This window comes from Rousettus aegyptiacus, unplaced genomic scaffold, assembly GCF_014176215.1.
Source record: "Rousettus aegyptiacus isolate mRouAeg1 unplaced genomic scaffold, mRouAeg1.p scaffold_m13_p_9, whole genome shotgun sequence".
Taxonomy (NCBI): domain Eukaryota; kingdom Metazoa; phylum Chordata; class Mammalia; order Chiroptera; family Pteropodidae; genus Rousettus; species Rousettus aegyptiacus.
This window is the reverse complement of record NW_023416312.1, coordinates 102,735,037-102,759,392: the sequence shown is the minus strand read 5'-3', so window position 1 is coordinate 102,759,392 and position 24,356 is coordinate 102,735,037. Positions and strand designations below refer to the sequence as shown.

The window sequence follows — 24,356 nt, the reverse complement described above, 5'->3', positions numbered from 1 at the left end:
TCCCCCCCACTACAATGGTGGACCACGGCTGTAGGACTCCTCTGCAGGATGCCAGACAAACATGAAAGAGATTGATTTCTTTCAGATATCTGAGTTTCATTTCATGCGGCCGCCTGGAAAACCACTCACGGAGCATCTGCCTGAGATGTCTGCGAATACTAGACGCTACTTGAGATGCTTCTGTTGAAATCATCTCAAATTGAGCCTGGGTCAATTTACTTGTAGTGCTTTGGTCTGTTTAAAGACTATTACTGGCCTGGGAGGAGGGGAGGGTATACATATCCACATGAAGACCCACATGTCTTCTGCGAGAAAACATGCACATAGGCAGACTAGGTGTTCGTCACCTTGCAGAAACCCAGAGACGGACAAGTGGTCTAAATTAACCTTGAGAGGGGGAGGGGAGAGGGCAGGATTCTGGCTGCTTGGGGTTTTCAGGCTGGTAATGGGTAATCAGGTATGAGGCCACAGTTGTAGGCATTCGAAAATAGGCTTGTCTTTTCTCAAGGTCCATTTCCAAATCGAAGTGGACTAATGAGCTTGCTTTTGTCATGAAAGGTACATCTTTTTGGAAGTGGAAGGCAGCAGAGAGGACCCTGGCACTGACCAGATGTAAACATGAAGAAATGAGGAATGCGGGGGGAGCGGAGAATCTAAGTGCCAGCCAAGCCTTTCTGGAATGGTGACAGTGCTCATGGTGGACATCGACTAGGGAACAGAGAGCCTTATGACGGGGGGAGGGAGGGTCATCCTTGAAAGAACTATAGCTCACCTCTGTCAAGCTACTGTGCTACCAAAAAAAAAATTTTGGAAATGATCAATAGATTTGCAGAGAAAAGGACATGATTAAAAGACCTGCTTGTCTCTGGGAGATGTGGGGTAGGAAACTGGCTCCGCCTGGCAGCCTAGCCACGGGCTCAAAGGGAAGCAGCTTCCCATTCCAGGTGGCCAGCCCCACAGTACAGGCGCCGGTTAACTAAGGGATACTCTGGGCTGTTCCAGGCCGGGCTGTGCTTGGGTCATCCTGCACCCGTGTTTCTTCCTTGGTTCTCTGCTGCCAGCCAGCATTCATCGCCCCAAGGCCAGCAGCATCATGTCCCCTGGGGAACCCTTCAGAGTCCGGTCAGCACTCACTCACCCTCTGAGGGGTCCTGAACCCTGCTGCACACCTCCTGCTGCCATGCCAAGCCCCAGAGCAGGGTGTGGCACGGCTAAGGATAAAGACAGACAGCAGCTGGCTGAAGCCAGGTTGAATACGAAGGGCTCAGCCCGGATCTAGCGCAAGGCTGGCCGCCTTGGAAGTGTCAGAGAGGAAAATCTGGTTTAAAGAGAGAACGAGAGAACGAGGGAGGGGGAGGGAGAGGGAGAAAGAGAAAGAGTAATAAAAGCAGCATACCTCCCAGAGTCATCCCTGCTTCGTAGCATTTCCGGAGGCGACAAGATGGACAATTTTTCCTTCGGAATTTATCGATGGTGCAATCATTCCTGCTGGCGCACAGGTACTTCTGTTTTCCTGGAAGAACAAACATAAGAGTAGAGAGCCGTGTTAATGAGTATTTTTAGGCAGAAATGGACAGAGAAGGGCCCTGAACTATTCGATCACACAGAATCTAACTATGAAACCAGGCCGGTTTAATTTGATGCTGTATCCTTTGGTTTTCATAGGGATGAACAATTCAGCTCTTGGCGATGCTTCCTTTATTTCGGGCTGGTCACTGGCTTTAAAAATAAGATGCTCTACGTTTACTAAAAGCCGAAAATGCCCATGAGAGAAATGATCGATGGCAGAAATTGTCGATCCTTTAGCACGGCGCAGTAGAGACTTGGGCAAGGGTCCTGTTTCCTCCTCCTGATTCCCATATTCATGCAGAGGCTCATACTCGAGCTAATAAGATGCTTATTTTTGGGGATACACAGGTTACACATCTATAAAAGAGAACTGCATGAGGTTTCCACTTGTTTTTAAATTGCTAGTGATCATACCCCCCCCCAACCCTGTGGGTGATAGAACTCAACCGGTGGTCGGGTCCCCTCTTTGTGGGGTGAGTCACAGCAAGGGAAAGGAAGTCCTCTCAGAAGAAAAATCATCGTTGTCATGCACACTTGGAGTCATCAGGTACGAAGAAACATACATGACAGGCGCATGCGCACACGCACACAAGCACGCTCAGACCCAGAGGTCCTCGGGTCGCGGCCGCTCTGTCAGACATGGAGTGCCGCTCCGGAACAGATTCTTTTACTCAATACTTCGCCTCCTTGCTCCTAGCACAGACTAGGCACACAGTAGGTTCTCAATGAAAATGGACTGAATTCATACACGAGTGGAACAGGGAGATCCATAAGCATCCAGGGTCGCCGGCGGAATGCAACAGAAGATACACCCGGTGGCTTGAAAAGCCTCGGCCACCCCTTCTCTCCCCGAGTCCCCGCTGTGTTTCCTCTCATTTACTGCTGTGCTTCGCTTTACAAGATACACTGGGATTTTAGGGTCGATTCTTTAGGCAGAGGAGGAATGTTTGTGGGAGGAGAAGGGAGAGAAATTGAAGGGCAATTGGTATTTGACAGCAGGAAAAAAAACTCTCCAGAAATTTAGTTACAGCTTGGCTTTCCTCTCCCTTCACTTAGCCCATGACATATGGATGTGACACGGAAGCCATCGCCACTCGTACTGAACAGATGAGGAAAACTAAGTCTCTGGGCCAGAATGCTTTGTCCCCGCACCGCAGGGTGCTATTTGTGTAAACAGAACACGTGCTTTGCTAACAGTGTTTTTTTTTTCTTGCTGTGAACTGAGGACAGTGCAATGTCCACAGAGACAATGGCAATGGCGCCATGAGTGCTGCTCAGCTTATGGGTGTCAACTCCCAGGGGGAGGCCCTGCTTCCGGTTCCGGTGAGTTCATTCCCAGTTCTGGAACTGGGAAGCCCTCACGGTATCGGTGCTGCTGCGACCCTCAAGGCCAGGCGCACCGATTAGCGAAGTGAGGTCCAATCGGAACTACACGACTTCTTTGAGGAATCTCTGCTTCCACAGCAAAACGTTAGCTTCTGGACCCCGGTTTGCTAAGGAATGGTTACGTGGCCAATGGAACGCGGCTCCCTGGTGGCTTCCTAAATCCTGCTTCTGAAAACAGGTAGCCCGGTGAGTGACAGTGAAAAAACGTGAAATTGTTTTTTTTTTTTTTTTCCCAATTAGGAACTCAGGTCATTTCCATAGCTATAGTTCATACCTTGTCCCAGAGACTCTCTTGGCCTAAAACGAGGTCACCTAGAACGAAGATGCACTTTACAGTTTGTCCAGAAATAAGTGCAAGGTGCAGTACAGTCGATGTCGCTGCACGGCCATTCGCCATTTACTCGGCCTCCGTTACGCACCGGGCGCTGTACTCAGTGTGAGGTTGAGAGAGAAATCTCTGCTTGCACAAACAATATTCAGGTCTTGGATAACAGAGGGGTCACTGGGCTGGAAGATGACACAGTTTGAACCCTTCCTCGTTCTTATCACTGATTGACTATAGGACTTTGAACAGGTCTTTTTCCCTCTCTTGATAACATGAAAAAGGTGAAACCATAAAATCATTAAAATCGCTTTCATCTCTAGGAGTCTTGAAAGACATCTGGATTTCATCCATAATATATCTGCAGAATCTCTCATACAAAGGGAAAGGTATTATTACTAAGCAAGAACTTACCCAAATTAATGATCTCTCTTCCTTCTACTCCTTTAAGATAGTAACTGACTACCATCTCTTATACCTAGAATCATTTGGTTTCCTCTCTTTTCTAAAGTGCTTCAAAAAACCACAACTCTAGAGAGCCACTGTTTCTGCAAGCCATGTGCAACATGCATTAACAACATGCTTATACGCGTTTATGTTTACGTACGCATAAATGCATAGGTGTATATGTGCGTGCACACGGGGTTTCTGAATTATCTTTGTATACATGTCACAATCACATAAAGCATTTAAGATAGTAAAACATACAAATACGTACATACGACACGTTTCTTTTGAAGCAGAACAACAACCTTAAATTTTTAAATGATACATAATAGTGATGGAAGTGGTTGAGGTTTCCCAAGATCGACATGGAAGATATCTCTTAAAAACATGGCGGTGACTCATCTATACCGTTTGGACTGGGAACTGAGACAGGGGATGGAACGAACAGCCTCAAGGTTGCTTTCGACCCACTTCTCCCGCCTAATTATCAACTTCCCCAAATGAGGCTTGGCCAATGTGCAATCACTGCGTTACTAGTATTTCTTTCCTATTTATTCTACTCCAATATGGCTGAAGATTTCGTGGTTCTTAATGATAACAACGAATGAAAACAAAATACAGTATTTGGTCGCACCACCCCCACTCCTCCACGCAAGGCTCGATTCCCCCCTGTAGCATCTCTGCAAAGTGATCGCCCCATCTGTTCTTGAATGGCAGCTCATTCCATTTCTGGACCCTGTTATCAGGTTCTTCCTTCCAAGAAACTCAGTGTCTGTCTCCTTGTAGCTGTGATGCACTGGGTATGATTAGAAATGTATGATCTTCGGGTTCTAAATGACCTTAATGCCTCTTAATAAAATGTGCCAATGTGATGCTTGACTCCTCAGTTATTAAAATGGACACAAATTCTTCGAATGACATGCCACAAGGCACACGAAGTTGGCGGTAGAGCCGGCACGGAATCTGGCAAGCGCACCTGGTGGAGATGTGCCGTGGGTGGCTGCAGTCCCGAGACGGCGCATTCTGAGGGTATCAGGCATCTTTGTTCATTGTCTAGTGAGTATATGGCCATGTGGATGTCTTTTTGGTGTTCGGTTGACAGCAGAAGTGCGTAAGGGACACCTGGGCCTGCTCCAAGGGAGTCCTTTGTTCGTACGCTACAGCTCAGGCGACTGAATAACACAGAGAACACAAACTCCTATCCATCTCCTCCTCAAATTCTGCAAACATTACACTCAGCTCTTTGCCACTGTTGACGTCCAGCAGCAAAATTGCATCCATGACCTACAATAAGTCTCACAAAATAACGTTACTGTGAAACCTCTGGCAAAGTACAAATATCCTTCCTCATGTTGAAGGAGATAAGTCTACACTCTGGAGCTGTAAACATTGCATGTTTAAATGTTTGCTATCACGCCTTCTGGGACAGCCCCAAACCCTCGACTGCCATGAATGGCCACACGATGGGCTGGCATGAGGTTCTTCGTCTTCATGGTCCCATCCTTCTATCATAAACCTTAAGTATAAATCAAAGCTTTCTTAGAGACAGAGGCCATGAGACAGACTTCCATTATTGTCTCCACACACTCCCCATTCCTATTTTTTTTTGGTCAGTCCCGTTGGGGGTACCATGCATTGTGAGTTGAGCTCAATGTCTGATTAGGCTTCTTTCAATTGGTTCACTCTGAAAAATCCTATTTGGAGTGTGTTGAACCGTCTTTTTTTCTGAACCTACACAGAAGACTAAAGATTGTAGGACTTCTCATACTTTATAAATAGATTATTAATGCAGGAGTTACATGAACAAAACTCAAAAGCGGTATTGACGTATATAAAGAAGACTCTAATTAAATGGAAGGATGTAAGTGTTCCTGGATGGGAAGGTGTACTATTGCCAAGGATGTCAGTTTCCCCCCCCCCAATTAAATCTATAAATTTAAAATGACCCAAACAAAATCTGGACAAAATAATCCCAAGTTCACCTGAAGGAATCAAATATGAGGTATCGCGGAGATATTTTTGAAAAAGAGTAATAACACTTTTCCTACCAGACATTTAAGTATTTTAACAGCATAATAATTCTAACCATTTGGTACTGACTCCAGTATAGACTAGACTGATCAGAAGAGACCGCAAATGCCATATATGGAATACATCATTCTAAATTTGGTATCAGTAAGCACCATGAAGAAACGATAATTTATTCACTAAATGGTGTCAGAACAAATGATTAATCATTTGGAAAAGACAATAAAGTTAAATTACTAGTTGAAACCAAAATATATTCCAGATGGATTAGAGCTGTCAATGAAAAAACAAAAAACAAAAGTCACTGAAGTATTAATGAAAAACATAGAGAGAATTAAAATTTTTTCGAAGGTAGAAAAGGGCTTTTTAAAGCAAGGCAATGAAGAAAACGTAAGTGAACATCTTGATAGAGTCCACTAGAAAACATTTAAACTTTCTCACATGAAATACACATAATAATAAAATTTAAATACAAACACGGATGAAGGAAAACCATACTGGCATGAAGTATGTAAAACCTGTGGTCGATTTCTGGGACATGTGAACATCAACAGTACAATAGAAAAATGGGAAACAGACAGGAATTGGCAGTTAAAAGAAGAAATACAATTGATCAATAGATATATATGGAAGCCGTTCAATTTCACTAGAAATCATCTAAATACAAATTAAAGAAAACATCATTCTCAAAAGTTAGACTGGTAAAGATTAAATTGTAAGCATTGCTGAAGAGGTGTAGCTGGCTGGAAGCATAAACTGTTTTGGAGAGCGATTTGCAACATATTGAAAAAATTAGGATATGCATAACCTTTAAGGAGTATTTCTACTTCTTGAAATGTTTTATAAGAAAATAATAAGTTAAGCATAAAAAAAGTGTAACATAGCATAATTTAAACAGAGAATATTGGAAACATTTTCACTGTCTCGCATTAGTGGAATGATTAAATAAGTTATCTCATATTTATGCAAGGGAAAACTGTGCAGTCAATATCTGGTTTTTTTTTTTGAACTTGGAAGGATGTTCACAATATATTTTTGTTAATGGCCACAAAAAAGAAGTTACTAAACAACATATTTTATTGAGTCCCACTTTTACTACGTAAGGCTTTCAAGGACTCCTATTTATGGTTTTTCTCTTCTCTTGCAGTGGACTTTTTTTTTGCCTTCCACATTACAGAGGCCCCGCACATATGAAAACAGATCAAATTAAACACGATGAGCCTGAAGAATGCACAGGAAACGCAGGTCACCTGCTAGACCTCTGCTTTCTGCCCCTTCTCCGCAGCCTTGGCATGTGTCACGCCTCAGAGAAACCCCAGGACTCCCCAGGGTCGGTGGGAGAATTCAGAGACTGCACACTTAGGCCGACCCTCATAGCTCCTATTTTACCCATTAAGAATCTGAGACTCAGAGATGGAAGAAACTTGCTTAAGGCAACACCATTAGTCGATGGTAAAATAGGGACAAGAACACAAGACTCCTTATTCCTAGTCTGGCAGTTAGTTCAGTGCTATTTTTACAAGAGAAGACAAATGTGACAGTAACATATAAAGCATAAAACAGTACATAGATCTTATCTATTGTTATTGTTCAAATAATAAATTCCTTGAATGGCAAGAGGCAAGGATGTCCACAATGATCATCTAGTCCAATGTTCTCATTTTACAGATGGGGGAAACTGAAATGGACCTGACCAAGGATAAGCCATGTCGACGGAAGCGATGGTATTAAAAGTAGGGGGTCTCCTTGCCCACCAGTCTCTGCGCATCTGCTTTATTATTTCCAAACCATCTTCATATCATGTCACTGGGCCTTTCTTCAAAGCAGGGAGGCCGTGGACCACTACCCTCAATGTATATATGAGCACACCTGACACAGAGTGCGTACGGCCGGCAAATAATGCAGCCCGCCTTCAGGCCAGGCTGCCGCGTGGTTTGTACTTAACCGCTGGCCGAGTGGATATTGTATTTGCCCCTCTCCTGCCTTACCCGCCCTGTGTGTTGTATATCTACCTACTGCCTCTTCAAAGTGTCAGGGACGAGTGACACTTGACCCCTGGGGAGAGCAACGGAGAGAGGGGTAACCCACTGTGCTTTGACTGGGTGCTATTCAAGGTGTCTTCAAAGCTATGACCTCATTTAATTCTTGTCAGAACTCTTCTAGGAAGCTATTATTCCTAAATTAGAGTTGAGGAAAACAAGGCTCAGAGAGGCTGACTGACTCACCTACAGTCACCAGCTAGTAAGTGGCAGAGGCAGGGCCAGGAGACAGGTCCGGATGACTGGCACGTTGGTCTGATGCTGGCCCTTGTCAATGTGGCGTCTCTCCCGCTGCGGGCCCTGACGCTATGCCTCGAGGACAGAGCAGCGCGGAGCAGCAGGGAGGCAGGCCGGAGGGCCAGGCCTGCTGTCCCAGCGCGCCCTCCGTGGCCTGGAACCCGCTTCTACTTCTGTCTTGGCTCCCCGGCCCCATGCGTGGAAGGGAGCGTGGCGGGCACGGACAGAACGGTGGGTTCGGCGGCCCTCACAGGGTGTCTCCACTACGCTGCCTTCAGATCGCAGCCCCCTGGACTCTGAGGGCTCCCCTCGAAAGCCAACACACTATGTGACACAAAGGAGAAGCTAAGGGGCTGTCTTCCTAGTGACCTGCGGAGACGGGAACAAGCCCAAGGCCTATTCACAGTCATGTGCCCTGTGGACATAACTTTCCCTGAGCTCAGGGCAGCCTAGAACGGCTGGCCTCACTGCCTAAGGGCGCCTTCCTTTGAAAAGCAATGTCAAGTACTATTGATTCCCAGTACATTTTCTCTCCCAGGAAACCATCCTTAGGCCTATCGAACAGACTCAGGCTAGATAGCAATAGGCACACAATCTGTCCCCGGACAAAAGACAGGTATCCTGGGAAGAGGATGTAGAACATGATAGAGTACCTGTGATTCCAAAAGCATGACCACTCCCCCATTAGCGTCCCCCCCACCCGGAAAAGCAGGGATAGGTTACCCAGGAGCATGGATGCGGCCAGGGTCTCCAGCTAATGAGCTATATATAGGCTGGCTTCTTGGGCCTGGTTATAAAGCCACGATGGTTTGTGTTCCTTGTGACCTTAAGATTAGCTCTACTGAGAGGAGGCAAGAAGCAACTCCTCGCTCCTCTTCTTGGTTTTCAGCACCTTCCATAATCCAGCCTAAGCTCCATAAAATAAAAAACCTAGAGATCACTGGGCTGGCACTCGAGAGAGCAAGTGTCAAACCCCAGCTCTAGTGGCGAGAGCACTGCGACATAATAGTTGTGGCAGAGTAGAACCTCTCTGGCTCTGCTTCCTCCTGTGTAAAATGGGGATCATAGCCTCCTCCTTTGCGGAAACATGAGAATTCAAGATAACGTATGTGAAGCATCCGGTAAATTTTAGGTGCTTGGTAAACAAGAGCTGTTTGAAACGTGTGCATCTTCCTGGATCACATGGCACGTGGGAAGAGCTGATTAAGGCTGAAGTTACTGCTGGGGACATTATTGGGTAGCATTTAAGAACTGTACTTAATGTTACTTATTTATCAAGTGCTCTATTTAAATAAAGAGCTTTAATCAAATTAGTCAGATTTTCCTTCCTAAACAGTTCTACACTAGGGCGCCTGAGATCTAATTTGAAAACTGAAATTTAATCTGCACCTCAGGCGCACACCTCGCTGTGCTCTTGTGGGTGTTGTTCTGATTTGATTTCCTGAAAATTTGAATGCTGCTTATCAAGATGATTTTACTGAAGGCCTTACCCAACTCTTACATGCTTCTTGACAGGATTAAAGACAGAGAGAGAAAGAGAGAGAGTACGTGGGGCAGGAGGGGGAGGAGGAGGGAGAAGGCAAGGGAGAGGGAGAGATGCGTAGAAAAAAGAAGAGAAGGAAGGGAGAAAGCAGCAAGAGAAGAGGAAGAGGAGAAAAAGATGAGGGAAAAAAGGTACATAGAAAGAGAAACCAAGCCTGGGCCCCGCTCGGGACTGGATGGGATCTGTGACAGCTGCCAGGAAAGCTGGGCTGGGCATTGCCTGTAGCGTCACTGTCATCCGTGCTGGGGGCGAGACATTCCTAACCTGCGGAGGAGAGAGGTGAGCCTGCATCCCCATTATTTCATAGCCGCCTCCTCCAAGTCCTTCTCCGGCACTCCCGAATGATTTCCTCCCAGGGAGTCACACTGTGGTGGACCCAGGGCAGTAAAAAGTCTAATTTCCTTTCTGACTCTAGGAAAGCCCCACAAAGGGGCCAAAAGATTGAGAGGGGACACGCATAGAAGAATCTGGAAGCTACAGAGTTAGGGGCCAATATAGTAGAGCAGGGAAAAAATGGGGCACTGTAGTTCCATGTTTTGTGCTCAACTCTCTGCCTTACATCTTACTAGCTGAAACTTGGAGCAAGTGACTTGACTTTTCTGGACCTCGATTTAGCTCATTATGAAATATAAATAATAACTTACAGGTCCGCTGGGACATTTAAAGGAAACATGTAAAACAACACAATGTCAGTCCCTCAATAATCACTCACCAAATACTGAAAGAGAAAGAAGTAGAGGGGAGTTAATGATCATGTTTTTAAAAATAAATAGGACCTAGGAGATGTACAAAGAATTGGGCAAAAGACAGTAACAGTTGTTATGCAATGTCATGAGAAGAGAAAATAACAGGGTGATCATAATCTGTATAGTAACAGAAATGCTCACAGCCTGCACATGCTAAGTTAAACTCCTAAAATCAGAGTTAGGAGAAGATGCATTTCACAGAAGAGGTGATTTTCAGGAAAACGCAGAATTTGACAAAGTGAACAAAGCACAGGCAGACCATTTCAGGCAGAAGGGATATAGTATTTGGAAAGAGTGCCGACTGGCTGATGAAATAGGCTGTGAAATTAATAATCTGTTGGTCATCGAAACCTCTAAAATATTCAGCAAGTCTTGACTACATACACATTGATTCCATCCGTGTTTCCTTTTCTCTTCTGTGAAATACAAAGGTTCTCTTTTTACAACTATCTAAGACAGCCAAACAGGTTTGACTGTTCCTCCCCACAACCTCGACTTTGGCTTGAAATTTTGGTGATCGCTATCTGAAAGAACAGTTGCTGGAACTGACCAATAGGCGTGGCCAGGAAAATGACACCTGGAGTCTAGTGTGGCAGTAGAAGGAACGGTTGCCATGAGGACTGCTTAGTTAAAGCACACCTGGGCTTTACCTTCCAACCATCAGAGAATAAGAAGTCGGGGAGACTGTATCCATCAGGAAAGGTCCACACCTACACTCATTTCCATAAAGATAATGAATTTTCCTGCTGTACGCTCGAGTTCCCCAAAAGAATTCTCACCCAAAATGTTGAGATCAACTGAATTAAGGACCAAAATAATGGACACTGACAATATGAGAAGTCTCTCATTAATCTTCAAATTTGTCTATATTGTGGGACGCAAGGAAAATAAATTAGTTGTTTCTATTCGTGATTTGAAAAATTCGGAGAACTCAAAACAGAACACATAAACAAACAAACAAACAAACAAACCCCCGCTCTGGCCAACTTGAGAAACATCAGCTAATAAAAAGGGGGGAAAAATAGGTCTAACTTCACCTGTTGCTTTTTTCACTGTCTCAGTGGTTGTTAGGTATTTGAGGGTCTACGCCTTGGGTAGGACATTTTCAGCACCCAGGGCACCTGAGATTTTCCTGGCAAACGCAAGTCATCTTTGGCTCCAAAACATGTAAATCATCAATAATTGTTAATCATTCAGGGCGAGGAGAGTTGCAAAGCCCGTTTTGAAAGAGGCCCACTCTGCGACATCAGGAACATAAAATCATCTTCAACATTACTCAGGCTTAGCCAGTCTCATATCGAGGGTGGCCCTTCTCTGCCCCCTAAACACTGACTAATAAGAATTATCTTTCCAAATCATAAACATTTGTATTACCATCACTTTGCATTTGTAGGTCGCCTTACATCTGACAGGTCGTGTTCTCATGCATTGTCTTCTTTTGACTCTTACGAAAATATATGCGTTATTCAGGGCAGCTATTACCATCACTTTGCAAGTAATGAAACTCTGGCTCAGAATGGTTAACAGAATTCTCTAAGCTCGCGTGGTTTAAGAGATGCAACCACTGCCACAACCAGGTATTTTTACTCTGATTCCTGTACTTTCCTCCGGAATTTTTCAAATACCAATAACAATGTTAAATTACAGTCACTCTGCTGGGTTCTGCGATGCACGCAAACTAGTTTACTGATTCCATTAAAAGATATATAAAAATATTAAACCTAAACTTTCTGGAGTTCGGTTACCTAAGAAAGTTTATTTAAGTGAAACATCGCATTTATAATGAGACTGCTGTATAAGTAAAGGGCTGGAAATGGGGCATAATATTCATTATGCCACTCAATGAAATATTAATAAACACCTGATCGGTACCAGAATCTATACCAGACACTGCTTTCTATGCCCATAAAACAGTAATAGAAATCTGCGCAGAATTAATTAATTGATGATGTATTAAATACCTACTCTACGCTAAGCAGTGTTCTAGACGCTTAGGATATACTAATGAAGAAATAATTAAAACTCCCTATCTTGACTAACATCCATTTTAATGTATGTGGAGAGGAGACAAGGAAGCAGATGGTAAACAATAAGCCTGGTAAATTAGAAAATTAAATAGTAGGTCAGAAAGCAACAAGTGCCATGGATGAAAGGTATGGTCAAGAGAATGGAAGTGCGGGGAGAGAGTCTTTACAATTGAAGGGTGAGGCAGGCTTCACTGAGGCCTCACATAGTTCGGCATAAATGTGAAGTGAGGGAGTGGGCCGCGTGGATATTTCAGGGAAGAGCATTTGCGGCAGAGGGCACAGCCCACGTAAAGGATGTAAATGCCCGGATGTGGGAGAAAGCCCATCCTGGAAACGCTGGAGGATTGTGGAGGGGAGGGGGGGGCGCAAGGAGGGGCATGCACAGGAACACATTTTTATATGAATGATATGCAGAAAACATCTTTCTTCTTGTTTGTCAAACAAACAGAAAACGACATTGGGTGATTGACCTTAGGAATTGAGGAAGAATCCTGCAAAGTCAATGAACTTTCAGGATAATTATTCCCTGGACACTCTGGATCTTCACTTTTTTTTTAAAGGTTGGGGAGCGCTCACACATCTCAGAGTGCAGTACTGTCAGAGAAAACGGCAGAGTGAGGAATCTCTTAAGTTCTGCAGTCCATAAAAGAACTTAGAGATTGGCAAACACACAAACAAACCGAAAGGTCAGAATAAACGTTTTCAGAACTCTAAAAATTAACCAAGTGCTCGTGGCCATCTGGGGAGCATTTATTCCGAGCTTCACGATGTTTAAACTTGCCCTATTGCCCTACATCCCCTCCCTGGCTCCGCGGTAGGCAGAGTGGGGTTGGAACTCCTTCGAAACTTCTTTCTCAGAGAACTTTCACTGTGTGTGACCTGCTGGAAGTTACCTAACAGACTCCGCTCTCAAGGCTGTGTTTGTGTGACCTGACTCAGAGCTTTCCCTTAGTAAACAGTCTCCCCTTCACCCCGGGGGAGTTTGTAGAAAATTAGCAAAGGCAAATGTTGAACACCAAGCCTCGCTGAGCTGGTGGATAGGGACAGTGGCAAGCAATGACAGAATCAAAAAGATTAAAAAAGACGTGGGGAGACGAGATGTCCACAGGCCACTTTGAAAAGCTATGACGTCTTCCCGGACATCTAGAATTATTTCAGAAAATTCACCAAACAATCAAACAACGAAAACAACGGTGAAAAGCAGCAGCGACAAACCGTGAGATTTGGCAGGAGTAAAACTTACTGTATGAGACGTTACATTAAGTGTAATTGGATTAATCGCTGCTATTAAAGCCAGAGGTTTGCAGAACACATTAAAAAAAAACAACGACAAGAACAAGATACAGCTACATGCTGTCTGCAAGACACACTTTAGATTCCGAGACAAAAACAGGATGAAAGTAAATGGATGGAAAAAGATATTCCATGGGAACAGCAACCAAAGGAGAAGTGAGATGGTCATGCTATCAGACAAAGTGGGTTTTAAGATAAAAATTGTGACTAGAGACAAAGACGGGCATGTTATAATGGTAACAAGTTGAATCCATTGGGAAGCATGTGATTATAAACATGCAACATTGTACTGGATGTTCTAGCCAGGGCGATTAGACAAGAAAAAAGAAATAAAAGACATGCAGATTGGAAAGAAAGATGTAAAACTACCTTTTTTTCACAGATGACATCATTTTACATGAAAATAATTCTAAAAAATATGCAAAATAACTATGAGAGCTACTAAATGAATTCAGCAATGATGCAGTATAATACATCAGTATACGAATATTAATTTTACAGACTAGGAATGAATAATCCAAAATGAAGTTAAGAGAACAATTCCATCGAAAAATAAAAATACTTAAGAATAAACAAAAGCATCAAAAATGAAATTCTTAATAATAAATTTAACAAAAGACTGGAAGACTTGAGCACCAAAGACTATATAACATAATCGAAAGAAATGAAACAACAATTAAATAGATGGAAAGATACCTTGCTTGCATGAATTTGAAGACTTAACATCGTTAACATCGTTAATTACCATTAACATGACAATACTGTCCACGTTAATCTGTAGATTCAGTGTAATCTCTATCAAAAACCCAGCTGTCACTATTCCTGAAACTGACAAGGTAGTCCAACATTTGGAATGGAAATGCAAGTGTTCTCAAATAGCCAAAACCATCTTGAAAATGAAGGACAAATTTGGAGGACCCACACTTCCCAATTTCATACCTTACTACAAAGCTACCGTAAGCGAGATAGTGTGAAAGCTGCATAAGGATAGACACGAAGTTCTATAATTAACAGTTTTCCAACAAGACAAGCCTATGGAGGAAGAATACTCTTTTCAATAAATGGTGCTGGGACTGCGAGATATCTACATGTAAAGTAATAAAGCTGCACTTCTGCCTCATGTCAGGAGGAATCACAGACCCCAAAGTGACAGCTAAAACTACAACATTCTTAGAAGAAAGCATAGGTATACATCTTTGTGATCTTGGATTGGGCAACGGATTTTTAGAGACGATAGTAAAACACAAGCAATAAGAAGGAAAAACAGATAAATTGGACTTCATTGAAATTAAAACTTTCTTCCTTTAATGGATGCTATCAAAAATCAAAAGACGACTTACAGAATGGGTGAAAATGTTTGCAAATTATGTTATCTCGTAAGAAACTTGTATCCAGAAGGCATAAAGAACACATATGTCAGTAATAGAAATACTGCAATTAAAACATGGGCAATGGATAGGAATAGCCATGTATCTATAGAAGATGTACAAATCCCCAACAACCGCATGAAGAGATGCACGTCATTAGCCATTAGTGAAATATAATCAAAACGACAATGAAACACCATTTTGCACCCAGTAGAAATAACAATTAATAATAATAATAATAATAAACAGTTAATATTTTGGCGAAGACGTGGAGAAATTTGAGCCCTCCTATGCTGCTGATGGGAATGCAAAATGGTGCGGTCTCCGTAAGAAACACTGTCCATCTCTCAAAAAGTTCAATGTGTTGTCACCAGATAACCCAGCAATTATTATTGAGCCAGAAAATGGAACAGAGTACTGATACATACTAAAACATGGATTAACCTTGAAAACATTATGCTAAGTGATGCAGACGCCAAAGACCACATATTGTACTGTTCCAATTTATATAAAGTGTCCAGGATTGACAAACCCGTGGAGACAGAGATGTAGCAGTGGTTGCCAGGGTCTGACAGGGGGGAAATTGGGTGTAAGAGCTAATGGGTACAGGGTATTTTTTCCAGATAATGAAAATGTTCTGGAATTAGATAGGTGATGTTTGCACCACTTTTTAAAATTATTTTTCAGTTAGAGTTCACAGTCAATATTATTTTATATGAGCTTCAGGTGTGCAGCATGCTGCTGAGACGTTTATATAACTTATGAAGTGATCCCCCTGATTAGTCTAGTCCCCACCTGGCACTATACTTGAACGCACTAAAAAAAAAAACATGAAACTATACACTTTAAAATGATGAATATTGTGGTAAGTGCTTTATAGCTCAATAAAATAATAAAATAAAATAAAATCCTAGTGTACATTTTGGTGCCTGGGGTCACATGCTAGCTTTCTTTTTTCTAGTGGCGGTGTTACTCTGACGTGATGCATGCATAAAGCAGACTCTTTCCTAAAAGGAAATGAACTCTAACCCTTCTCCATTTCTCATCTCACTCATTTCATTCTGTAAGCCATTTTCTTGCTTCCAGTGACAGCGAGATTGTGTTATCTGAAATGCCATGGGGTGAGATTTCAAAATAGCCCTTAGAAATTGCAATTCCACGATTTCAAAATGGAGCCTTGAGAGTGTCTATATCTGCAATGAGTTCTTCCTGCCTTGTCCTCTGTCCACTTTGCGATCATTCCTTTGTGTCACTATCATGTGAATATACCCAGAGGTGTACGAAATGTAACAGATCATTATAGCATGAAAGAACAACTATCTTCCTCATTAGCTGTGAAGGAGACAAAGATAAAGCTTATTCCTCTTTGTCGTTCCAATGTCTGGAACACAGAAAATTTTCAATATACATTAGTTGAGCGCGTAAGCGAATGAATGATCTTTTAGTATTTTGTTGGCCAAGAAATTGCTCTGTAAAGTGCTTCTGAAGGAATCAGCTCAGATCATGGGAAATCGTGAGGTTTTGACAGTTTAAAGAAGAGTAATACTTCTGCGGAGAGAAAAGGATCAACTAAGAGTGCACCACAGTTTAGAGACCCTAAGCCTCATGCCTTCCGTCCTGAGTGGCTGTCTGAAATCCTGGTTCCCCTTTGGTCTCTGTGACTTTGCTGAGGCTGCTCTGTGGAATGTGGGCTTGGAGCCTATGGGATGATGGATGGAATGGGTCAAGGCAGGCTGGAGAACAAAGCTCAGCCTGCTGTCACCTCGCCGTCAGTCCACCACAACCGCTACTGACCCTGGCAGTTTGGGCATCAAGAGAAAACAAAGAAAAGGACCTTGGAAATGATTTCACAAGGTTCGTGTGTTAGCCAGGCAGGAACGCCCGGGGGCTCCAAGCACGCACATGAAAGGCAGGGCGACGGCTCCATTGGGGAACACAGATATAGTTTTGAGGGTGATAAAATTGAAAAATATATACATTTATCACTCGCAACATATAAACTCATCCCAATAATATTACTTCTCTCCTTCGCCTTGTATATATAGCAGCTCAGAAAACTGCCCTTTTACCAAAAGCCAGAGACCACACACACTAGGCCATAGAACAATGGCTTGTTCTCGGAGCAAGTTTCGCCTTCAATGTAAACACTGCAACTCATCTGCACAGACTTTTCATAACCTCGCGGCCAGGGGCCAAAGCTGGGCTGTGATGAGAAGGTGCCCCTCATGGCCTCTCTAGGCCATTTGCTGGCTACTGCTCACTTGCTTGGAGACAATAATTCCCTCTATAAATAAAATTAGATCTCTGCCTGCCCCTGTATCATGAAAAGTTGTCAGACATGTTGTTAGTTCATTGGGTCGTTATCTTTGCAATAGGCTCTCTTGGGGTTTGGTGGCGGGAGTTCACTTTGAGGAGCCCTGAGATGTACCTCAAAGAGGGGACTGTGACTGTGGATCGAGGGAGATGCGCCTCATGTGTGAATAAGCGGTATACGTGTAAACCACGTAAAACATGGCGTGATCTGCAAGTAAAGCCGTTTTCCATGCAGGCGAGTCTTTGTAAAGGGTTCCAGCATGGTCAGGGGCAGGTACTTATTTAACAGTAGCCACGACTGTCCAGAGTGATGGCGAGGAGACCCCCGGGAAACCAGAAACTAACCCTCACGTGCCAGTTTGCAGTGCTCACAGCGTTTTGGTGCGCATCGATTCCTTTGGCCTTTTTAACCACTATATTATCCCCATTTTAAGATGAAGTAACTGAGGCTTAGGCAGGCCCGATGCATCTCCTAAGGCCCAACCTACCACACCCTCGCTGCTGTGTACATTACAGTTCGCTCCAAAGCGGGATCGGGTCACTCACTGGAGATCTGAGCAACACGGCTGTCAAATGCTCACAGCGCCATAAAAGGGGGTTGTACTTAGAGAATGACCTTACGGAATACGTATGTAAACTTTTGCCATTTCCCTGGGGCCTTAGAGAAGCAGAGTGGATGGGTTGACAAACGTGGAAGAGCAGTTACCGAGTGAAGACTGGGCTGAGTTGACATGGCCGACAGGGAGCCACTTCATGGGAAGACATCCGCCACCCAAAGAAAGTTCTTCATTGTTTCCTCTGGGATCCCAAGAATCCTACTTGTATCTTCTATACTGATTTCCAGCTTGCTCCCCCTCAGTATCGACTAGTGTGCACTTTGATTCGTGAGAGCCCATCTCTAATATGTTCTGCGAACCCGGGGTCCGTGATCTATGTTTATGCCCGGGGCCGAGAGGGGACAACGGGCAGTGGGTGGGAGCCAAAGGAATCGAAGGAAGAATCTATTTCTTTTCCATCTGGAACTGGCAGTTCCACAATAGATGTTGCCATCTCCACCTGAACAGGGACGCCCGAGTGTCTGGAAGGCACAACCCCAAAACCATGTCACTGAAGCCAACCAACAGGTAGATATAGCCACCTTCCTCCCTGCAGTTCCTCGAGTGCACCTGCCATTCTTGAAGATCCAGCCAGCGAACAGGGCAGTGGCGGCCGGCCGCCCTCCTCCGACAGCAGCTGTAATACTGTGTGATGACAGGTGCGAACTTCCTTGTCCCTATGGCTCTATCTAAAGCCGACAACCGGCTGCCCAGAACTCACGCCTCTCCGCCTAGTATAAAGTGATCTCCGTGCTTCCGCCGCAGCAATTCCCATCCCTGGTAAGTAGCTGCAGTCCGTTCACCTCCTGCCGCAACCCTCCCCGCCTCCCTGCGCTGCCCCCTTCCCCTTCTGTTCTTTCGTCCTTCCAAATGCTCGATACCTTAATTTGACCCCTGGCTCCTTGCAGCTTGCCGCTCTGAAGCTCGTCTGAGCCTTCGTCTTCTGGATAAGTACTTGGTGTTCAGAACCTGTCCCGAATCCCCTACCCTTTCAAAATTTATGAAACTCATGTTCTATTCCTCCAGAGCCCTGCCAAGGAACATACTGACAACCTAATTTCCAATAGTATTTCCTGACAATGGCTGAACTTGTTCCAGGAAGAGAAGTCTTCCAAACAGTTCTACATGTGTGGGAGTTTCAGACCCTGTGACGGATCACGCGTGGAAAGACACTTTCAAGCAGAGGGGCCTTTCATAAAGTCCTGAACTCCTGACACATGATTTGGGCTGTCTGTAAAGCCACGTGCCTACCCGAAACCCCACGAATGCACCTACCGACCGTCAAGGTCTGCCCATCACGCGCTCCCTTCGCCAGCCCCTGCTTTTGACCCAGTATTTCCACTGGTGGAGATGAGTCCCAGGGACATTTGAAAGAGAGGAAAAAAAGGGCAATGTACGTAAATGCAACCTAAGTACATGTGAACAATGTAAGTAGCCAACAACAACCGAAGTATGAAGAAAAAAACTACAACTGTACGAATGATGGATGCAGGAGGGCAAGACCACAAAGAAGGATACATTCTAGTCGGCCGCTGTGTTAAGCTGGTGGGCTTTTAGGAAAGCCATTAGTAGAGAGTACACATCTCCAGCCAGGTGATGTCATTTCGGACATATTTAAGATTAAAGGGTAAAGCCCACCAGGCACAGTATAAGCCAGGAGAGGTTTCCAACGCATTTAAAAGAAAATCATGCTTTTCAGCAAAGTGAACCTTCTACTTAGAAGCTCAGGCCGGCAGAAGGAAAAGCTGGGTAAGCACATTACGGAAAGGTAAAGCAGGAAGTGGGAAGAAGCACGAGAGACGCACCCAGAAAGTGCTTTTCGAGTACAGGAGAAGGTGGGGTGCCCTTTGATGGAGCGATGGGGTGATGGAGTGCAGGCCTCGTGAAGGAGGCCTTTAGGAGATGGAGCCGTGGGCCAAAAGATTCAGGTACATAGCACAGTGGTCAGGGGGTGTGAAACACAGCACAGGGAATATAGCCAGTTACATTGTGATAACTGCGTACGGTGCCACGTGGGTACTAATTGGGGAGATCGATTTGCGACATCGCAGTGAGGTGAGCACGTTCGGCCCTCCTGCTCGATTGAGACCGTGTTTCACTCGTCTCCGTCTCCTTACCACTTAGCTGTCTGGTCGACTGACACGAATTAGTTCCCTTCCTGCTTAGTCTTCCGTGCCTCCGTTTCCCATTTGCAAAGCAAGGGCACTAAGAGTATCTACTGCCGCATGGGGTTGTGCTGAACATTAAGCAAGTATTTGGTGCCTAATGCAGAGAGAATGTTCAGCAAATACTCGCGGTTATGATTAACGTCGTCGTTATTGTTTGTTGCTGCTGTTAAGGCCTCCAGGGCTGCTGACGGTGACAGGCCCCTCCGACTCTAACCAGGAGACAGGGTCTGGGGCGCTCTGGGCTGCCCGTCATCCCTCTGAGTACTGTTACTTTGTACTTGGGAATGAGCACATTGGTGAAGCTGAAAAACTGGCATGTTCTGAAAGAGGTCATCTGTCTGAAAATAATTACTATCAAATTGTCCACGTACATAGCAACAGGTAGATTTCATTCACACTAGCACCGCCGTAGTGACAACACAGGACCGTGGACACATGCTCGGATTTGCCATGGGCCTGCCTTTCCATTTGTGTACTAGGAGCTGCTGCCAACAGTGACTGACTTGCTTTATTTTCACAAGTCTGACACTATGCAAGGAAACATCTAGTCACCCTATGTCATGGAATCCTTATAACTTTCCTGGGTTGTGGTCTTTATCATCTCCATTTTATAGGAGAGAAAACTAAGGCTCGGGGAGGAGATGTCATTTTCTTAAGGACACACAGTTAACGAATGCTGGGCTCAAATCAAGCTTTTTACCTCTATACCAACAGGGCTTCTGGCTGGAGAGCAACTTTATTATCTTTGTAGGACTCGGTAGGTTGTTGAAAAATCATCCCACATGCTCACACCTCTTTGTTCCCCACTTCTCTCTGCTCCCACGGGATCGTAAATGGAACTAAACTTACTGGCTGGTCCTCAGCGAGTTGCAAAAAAGACAAAGAAAATACTTTCCAAGTGATACAGGCCACGGAGGAGTTTTGGAGGCAGCACAGAGGCTCACAGCTCAGGTGGTGGCAGCCAAGCCTCTGGTCTGAAGCCGAGAAGGTCTAAAGGACCCCACGGACTGGATACCCCCCTAGTGTTGGGTCCTGGGGCCCTAGGCAGGGCACTAACCACCTCCTCGCATAGGGTTCTGGGCAAGATCTGCAGGTGGCTCGGGTAGCCAGTGGAGATAAGTATTATGCTACATGCTAGTTTTGGTTGGCTGGTTTCTAAAACATTCAAAATGGAAGAGCTGGTGGGGGTGGAGGAGCATAAAGCCAACCTGTGGGAAGCAGAGTGAATTCTGGTATATGCCTAGGGTTTTGTTTGAAACACAGTCAAGTCACAGGCCACCGCGAGGCATTATTCTCTTTGTGAAAGAAATGCCCCTCCTCCAAAAAAAAACTATAATGCTACAACCAAGTGACACTCCTCCAAGGGGTGCAAAGCACGAAACACGTAAGAGACAGCACTCTAGATAAAAAATAATCTGGCCTGGTTTCAGAAAATAGCCATCCGGCTTCAGGAAAAGAAGCCTCAAGAATTTATTTACACAGGTGCTGGCTCGGGTTTCTATTGAATCTGGCCTCGGCGTACTTTAAGGCGCACCTCCGGCTGGGCAAGGGAAGCCAATGGCTGAAGAATGGGGAGGATAATTTATGGCCTTCCTTAGCTTTTCTCCTGGCCTGTGGCTGTGGACTCCAATTTACCAGGGCGGTCAGACAACTGTTGTTGGGCTTGAACATGCAGGGAGAGCTCTGGCGCCTTCAATGCCACAGCTTGGAAGGCAGCAGATGCAACGAACCCGTACTCGCAGGTTAATTAAGTAACACTGAAGAGAAGGGGTTGTCTGACAATTTCATACTGAATCAAAACCTTGTGTAACCAGGGGACTTTAGCAAATGTCATCTGCCATCTTTCAGCCTACTCGTAGGATACCACATGCGTATGTGTGTCAATGAGCAAGGCTTCAGTATGGGAGAAGGAACCCAAAGTTACTGGGCACCAGGAGCTGTGTTACACCTCATTTAGTTCTCACAATAGTCCTGCGAGCTGTTACTGTCATCACAGAGGCACGGAGCAGTTAAGTGATTTGCTCAAGGTCACATATCTATTAAGTCCGAGAGCCAAGGAGCGAACTCAGTCTGCCCATTTCCCAAGGCAGGTACGTATAAAGGAGCCACTGGTCAATGGGCACATCTGGAACATCTATAAAATTTTACAGATTTATTGTTCAAGATTTAGGTTGTTATAGATTTATTGCTGAAATCTTCGAGATTATTTAGCCCAAGCACTTTATTATTCAGATGGAGATTTTGAGGTGCAAACGGGGAACGACACATGCCTGGCCTGCTTCCAGAAAGCACGGTGTCGGGGGAACAGACATAAAAAGCTGGCTGAAGGCAGGTCATCTGATGAAGAGCCCCCTAACTGCCCCGGAACTCCACACTGTTCCCCAAAGAAGCTTCTCGCTTTGTACCTGGCAAACTATCACGTATCTCTCAAGACCTAGATCAACCCTTAAGTCCTCTTGGAGGCCGTAACAAACCTTGCAGGTAAAACACCTTATTCTCGGTCTCTCTGTGCAGGGGACTTCTACTTACTCCCTGTTATGTTGGAGACTCTGTGTCATGCGCTTCATGACCACTAACTAGTCAACGGGCTTTGGAAACGTCATTAACTCTTCTGTGCCTCAGTGCCCCCCATCTGCCAATTGGGGGTGATAATAAAACCTACTTCTCGGGGTTGTAGCGAGGACTGAATGAGAAAACATCTATGAAGCAACTAATGCACATGGAGTGCTTCAGAAGTAATTTGTTATCTCCTATCCCGGCACGTGGCGTAGGGGCGGCGCACAGTCAGTGAGCGGCGACTCTTAGTTGAACAGAGGGATGCGACGTGAGCAAGTGGAGGTCACGGTTCAGCCGTTGTGACCATCCCCGTGGCACGGGTATGCCCTGATGTGCCTGGAAATTCCTCGTCAAAGGCTACACTAGTGGTGTGCAATCTTCTGTGGGTTACGTGACTTCTGGAAATGACACGGAAGCTATGAAAACTCTCCATAAACACAAATACATGCATGCACTACAAACAAGACCTTGCAAGGATATTCACATCAAAAAACGTCTGGCAGAGCCCTCCTGCCGCACACCTCTATTATCCCTCCTTCCCCTTGAAGCACGCAGGACGTGGTTGCAGAGGGCGCTGTCACACAGCAGCGGAGGCAGCAGGGACTAACCGGGATGGAGCCCATCAGCGAGCCAAGGAGCGCGATGTGTTGATTATTCTGTTTCACATGATCGTGGGGTTCCAAGGGAACAATTGTCGCGGCTCTGATCCACCATTCCTTTGTTCCGTGAACCTGGTAAAGCTACTTCCTTGCTCTGGGCCTCAGTTTCCTAGTCCACAAAACGGCTTGGCCAGATTCTTAGATTTCTAAGTTCCCTTCCTTTACATCTTAACAGGTTTACATTTAAAGATCCTGTGATTCCAAGCGCTATGAATCTTTTATCTTTTCATTACACAACTCCTGACAGAATCGACTGTCCAGAAAGTGAAAGGACCGATGAGCGGGGGTGAAGAAATGTGCTCGTCTAATGTAGGGGCCCGTGGGAGACCACAGTCACCAGGGCCCGCTGCCTAGCTGCACTGAGGAGCGTGAACACTGAAAAATGGGTTCTAGAAGCATGCGCACATGGCTATTAGCACTGCAAAGATTATTTTTTTGAAATGATGGCATCTTGCAGACTTCAGTTATTTTGAGGGACAGTGTGTTTCTTGCCATGGGACTAGAGACCAGAGAAGTAAGAAATCACTCCTACCTCTGAAGAAAAATTGGGTCCAACGCTTACCCTTGCAATAGCAGCCAACTCAACCGCAGAAACCTACCACCTGAAGTCTCACAATTACCAAGTGATTCTGTGAGACACTGAAAAGCTTCTGGATGCAGCGTATAGGAGCGCTTCGATGGACTCTGCAGATCTTGCAAGTGACACAGCAACTTACTAATCATTGCTTCGCAAGAATTCTCATGCTATACATAAGCAGGCACAGGGCTCTATAGAGCAGCAATGGCGAATCTCTGACATGGCTCCCAAACCGGGCACTAACAAGAGACTTGGGGTGGGGGAGGCATCAACTGCAATGAGTTACAGAGCTAGATTAATGATTCTATGCGCCTGTGGCCTAGTCTTGCCATGCGGAGGACCAGAACTAAGCTGGCAAGTATGTAAACACGAAGAATCACGGGGAATATACCGCAGGTGTGTAAGTCAGCTGGTCCCCTGGGCCCTACTTTCTATGAGACAGAGTTCTTCTGTAACGGTATCAGAGTCCTCAAATCCCTTTCG

At 44.9% G+C, this 24,356-nt stretch overlaps 1 protein-coding gene across 2 annotated transcripts in view; it reads right to left on the bottom strand.

Moving 5' to 3' along the window:
• Nucleotides 1–24,356, bottom strand: part of AR (androgen receptor) — a 142,272-nt gene that overhangs the window by 23,010 nt on the left and 94,906 nt on the right. For both annotated transcript variants that reach the window (XM_016158199.2, XM_036226578.1), the window contains one exon: nucleotides 1,397–1,513. In XM_016158199.2, the coding sequence (XP_016013685.2) occupies nucleotides 1,397–1,513 (117 nt within the window). The remainder of the gene's footprint in view (nucleotides 1–1,396; nucleotides 1,514–24,356) is intronic.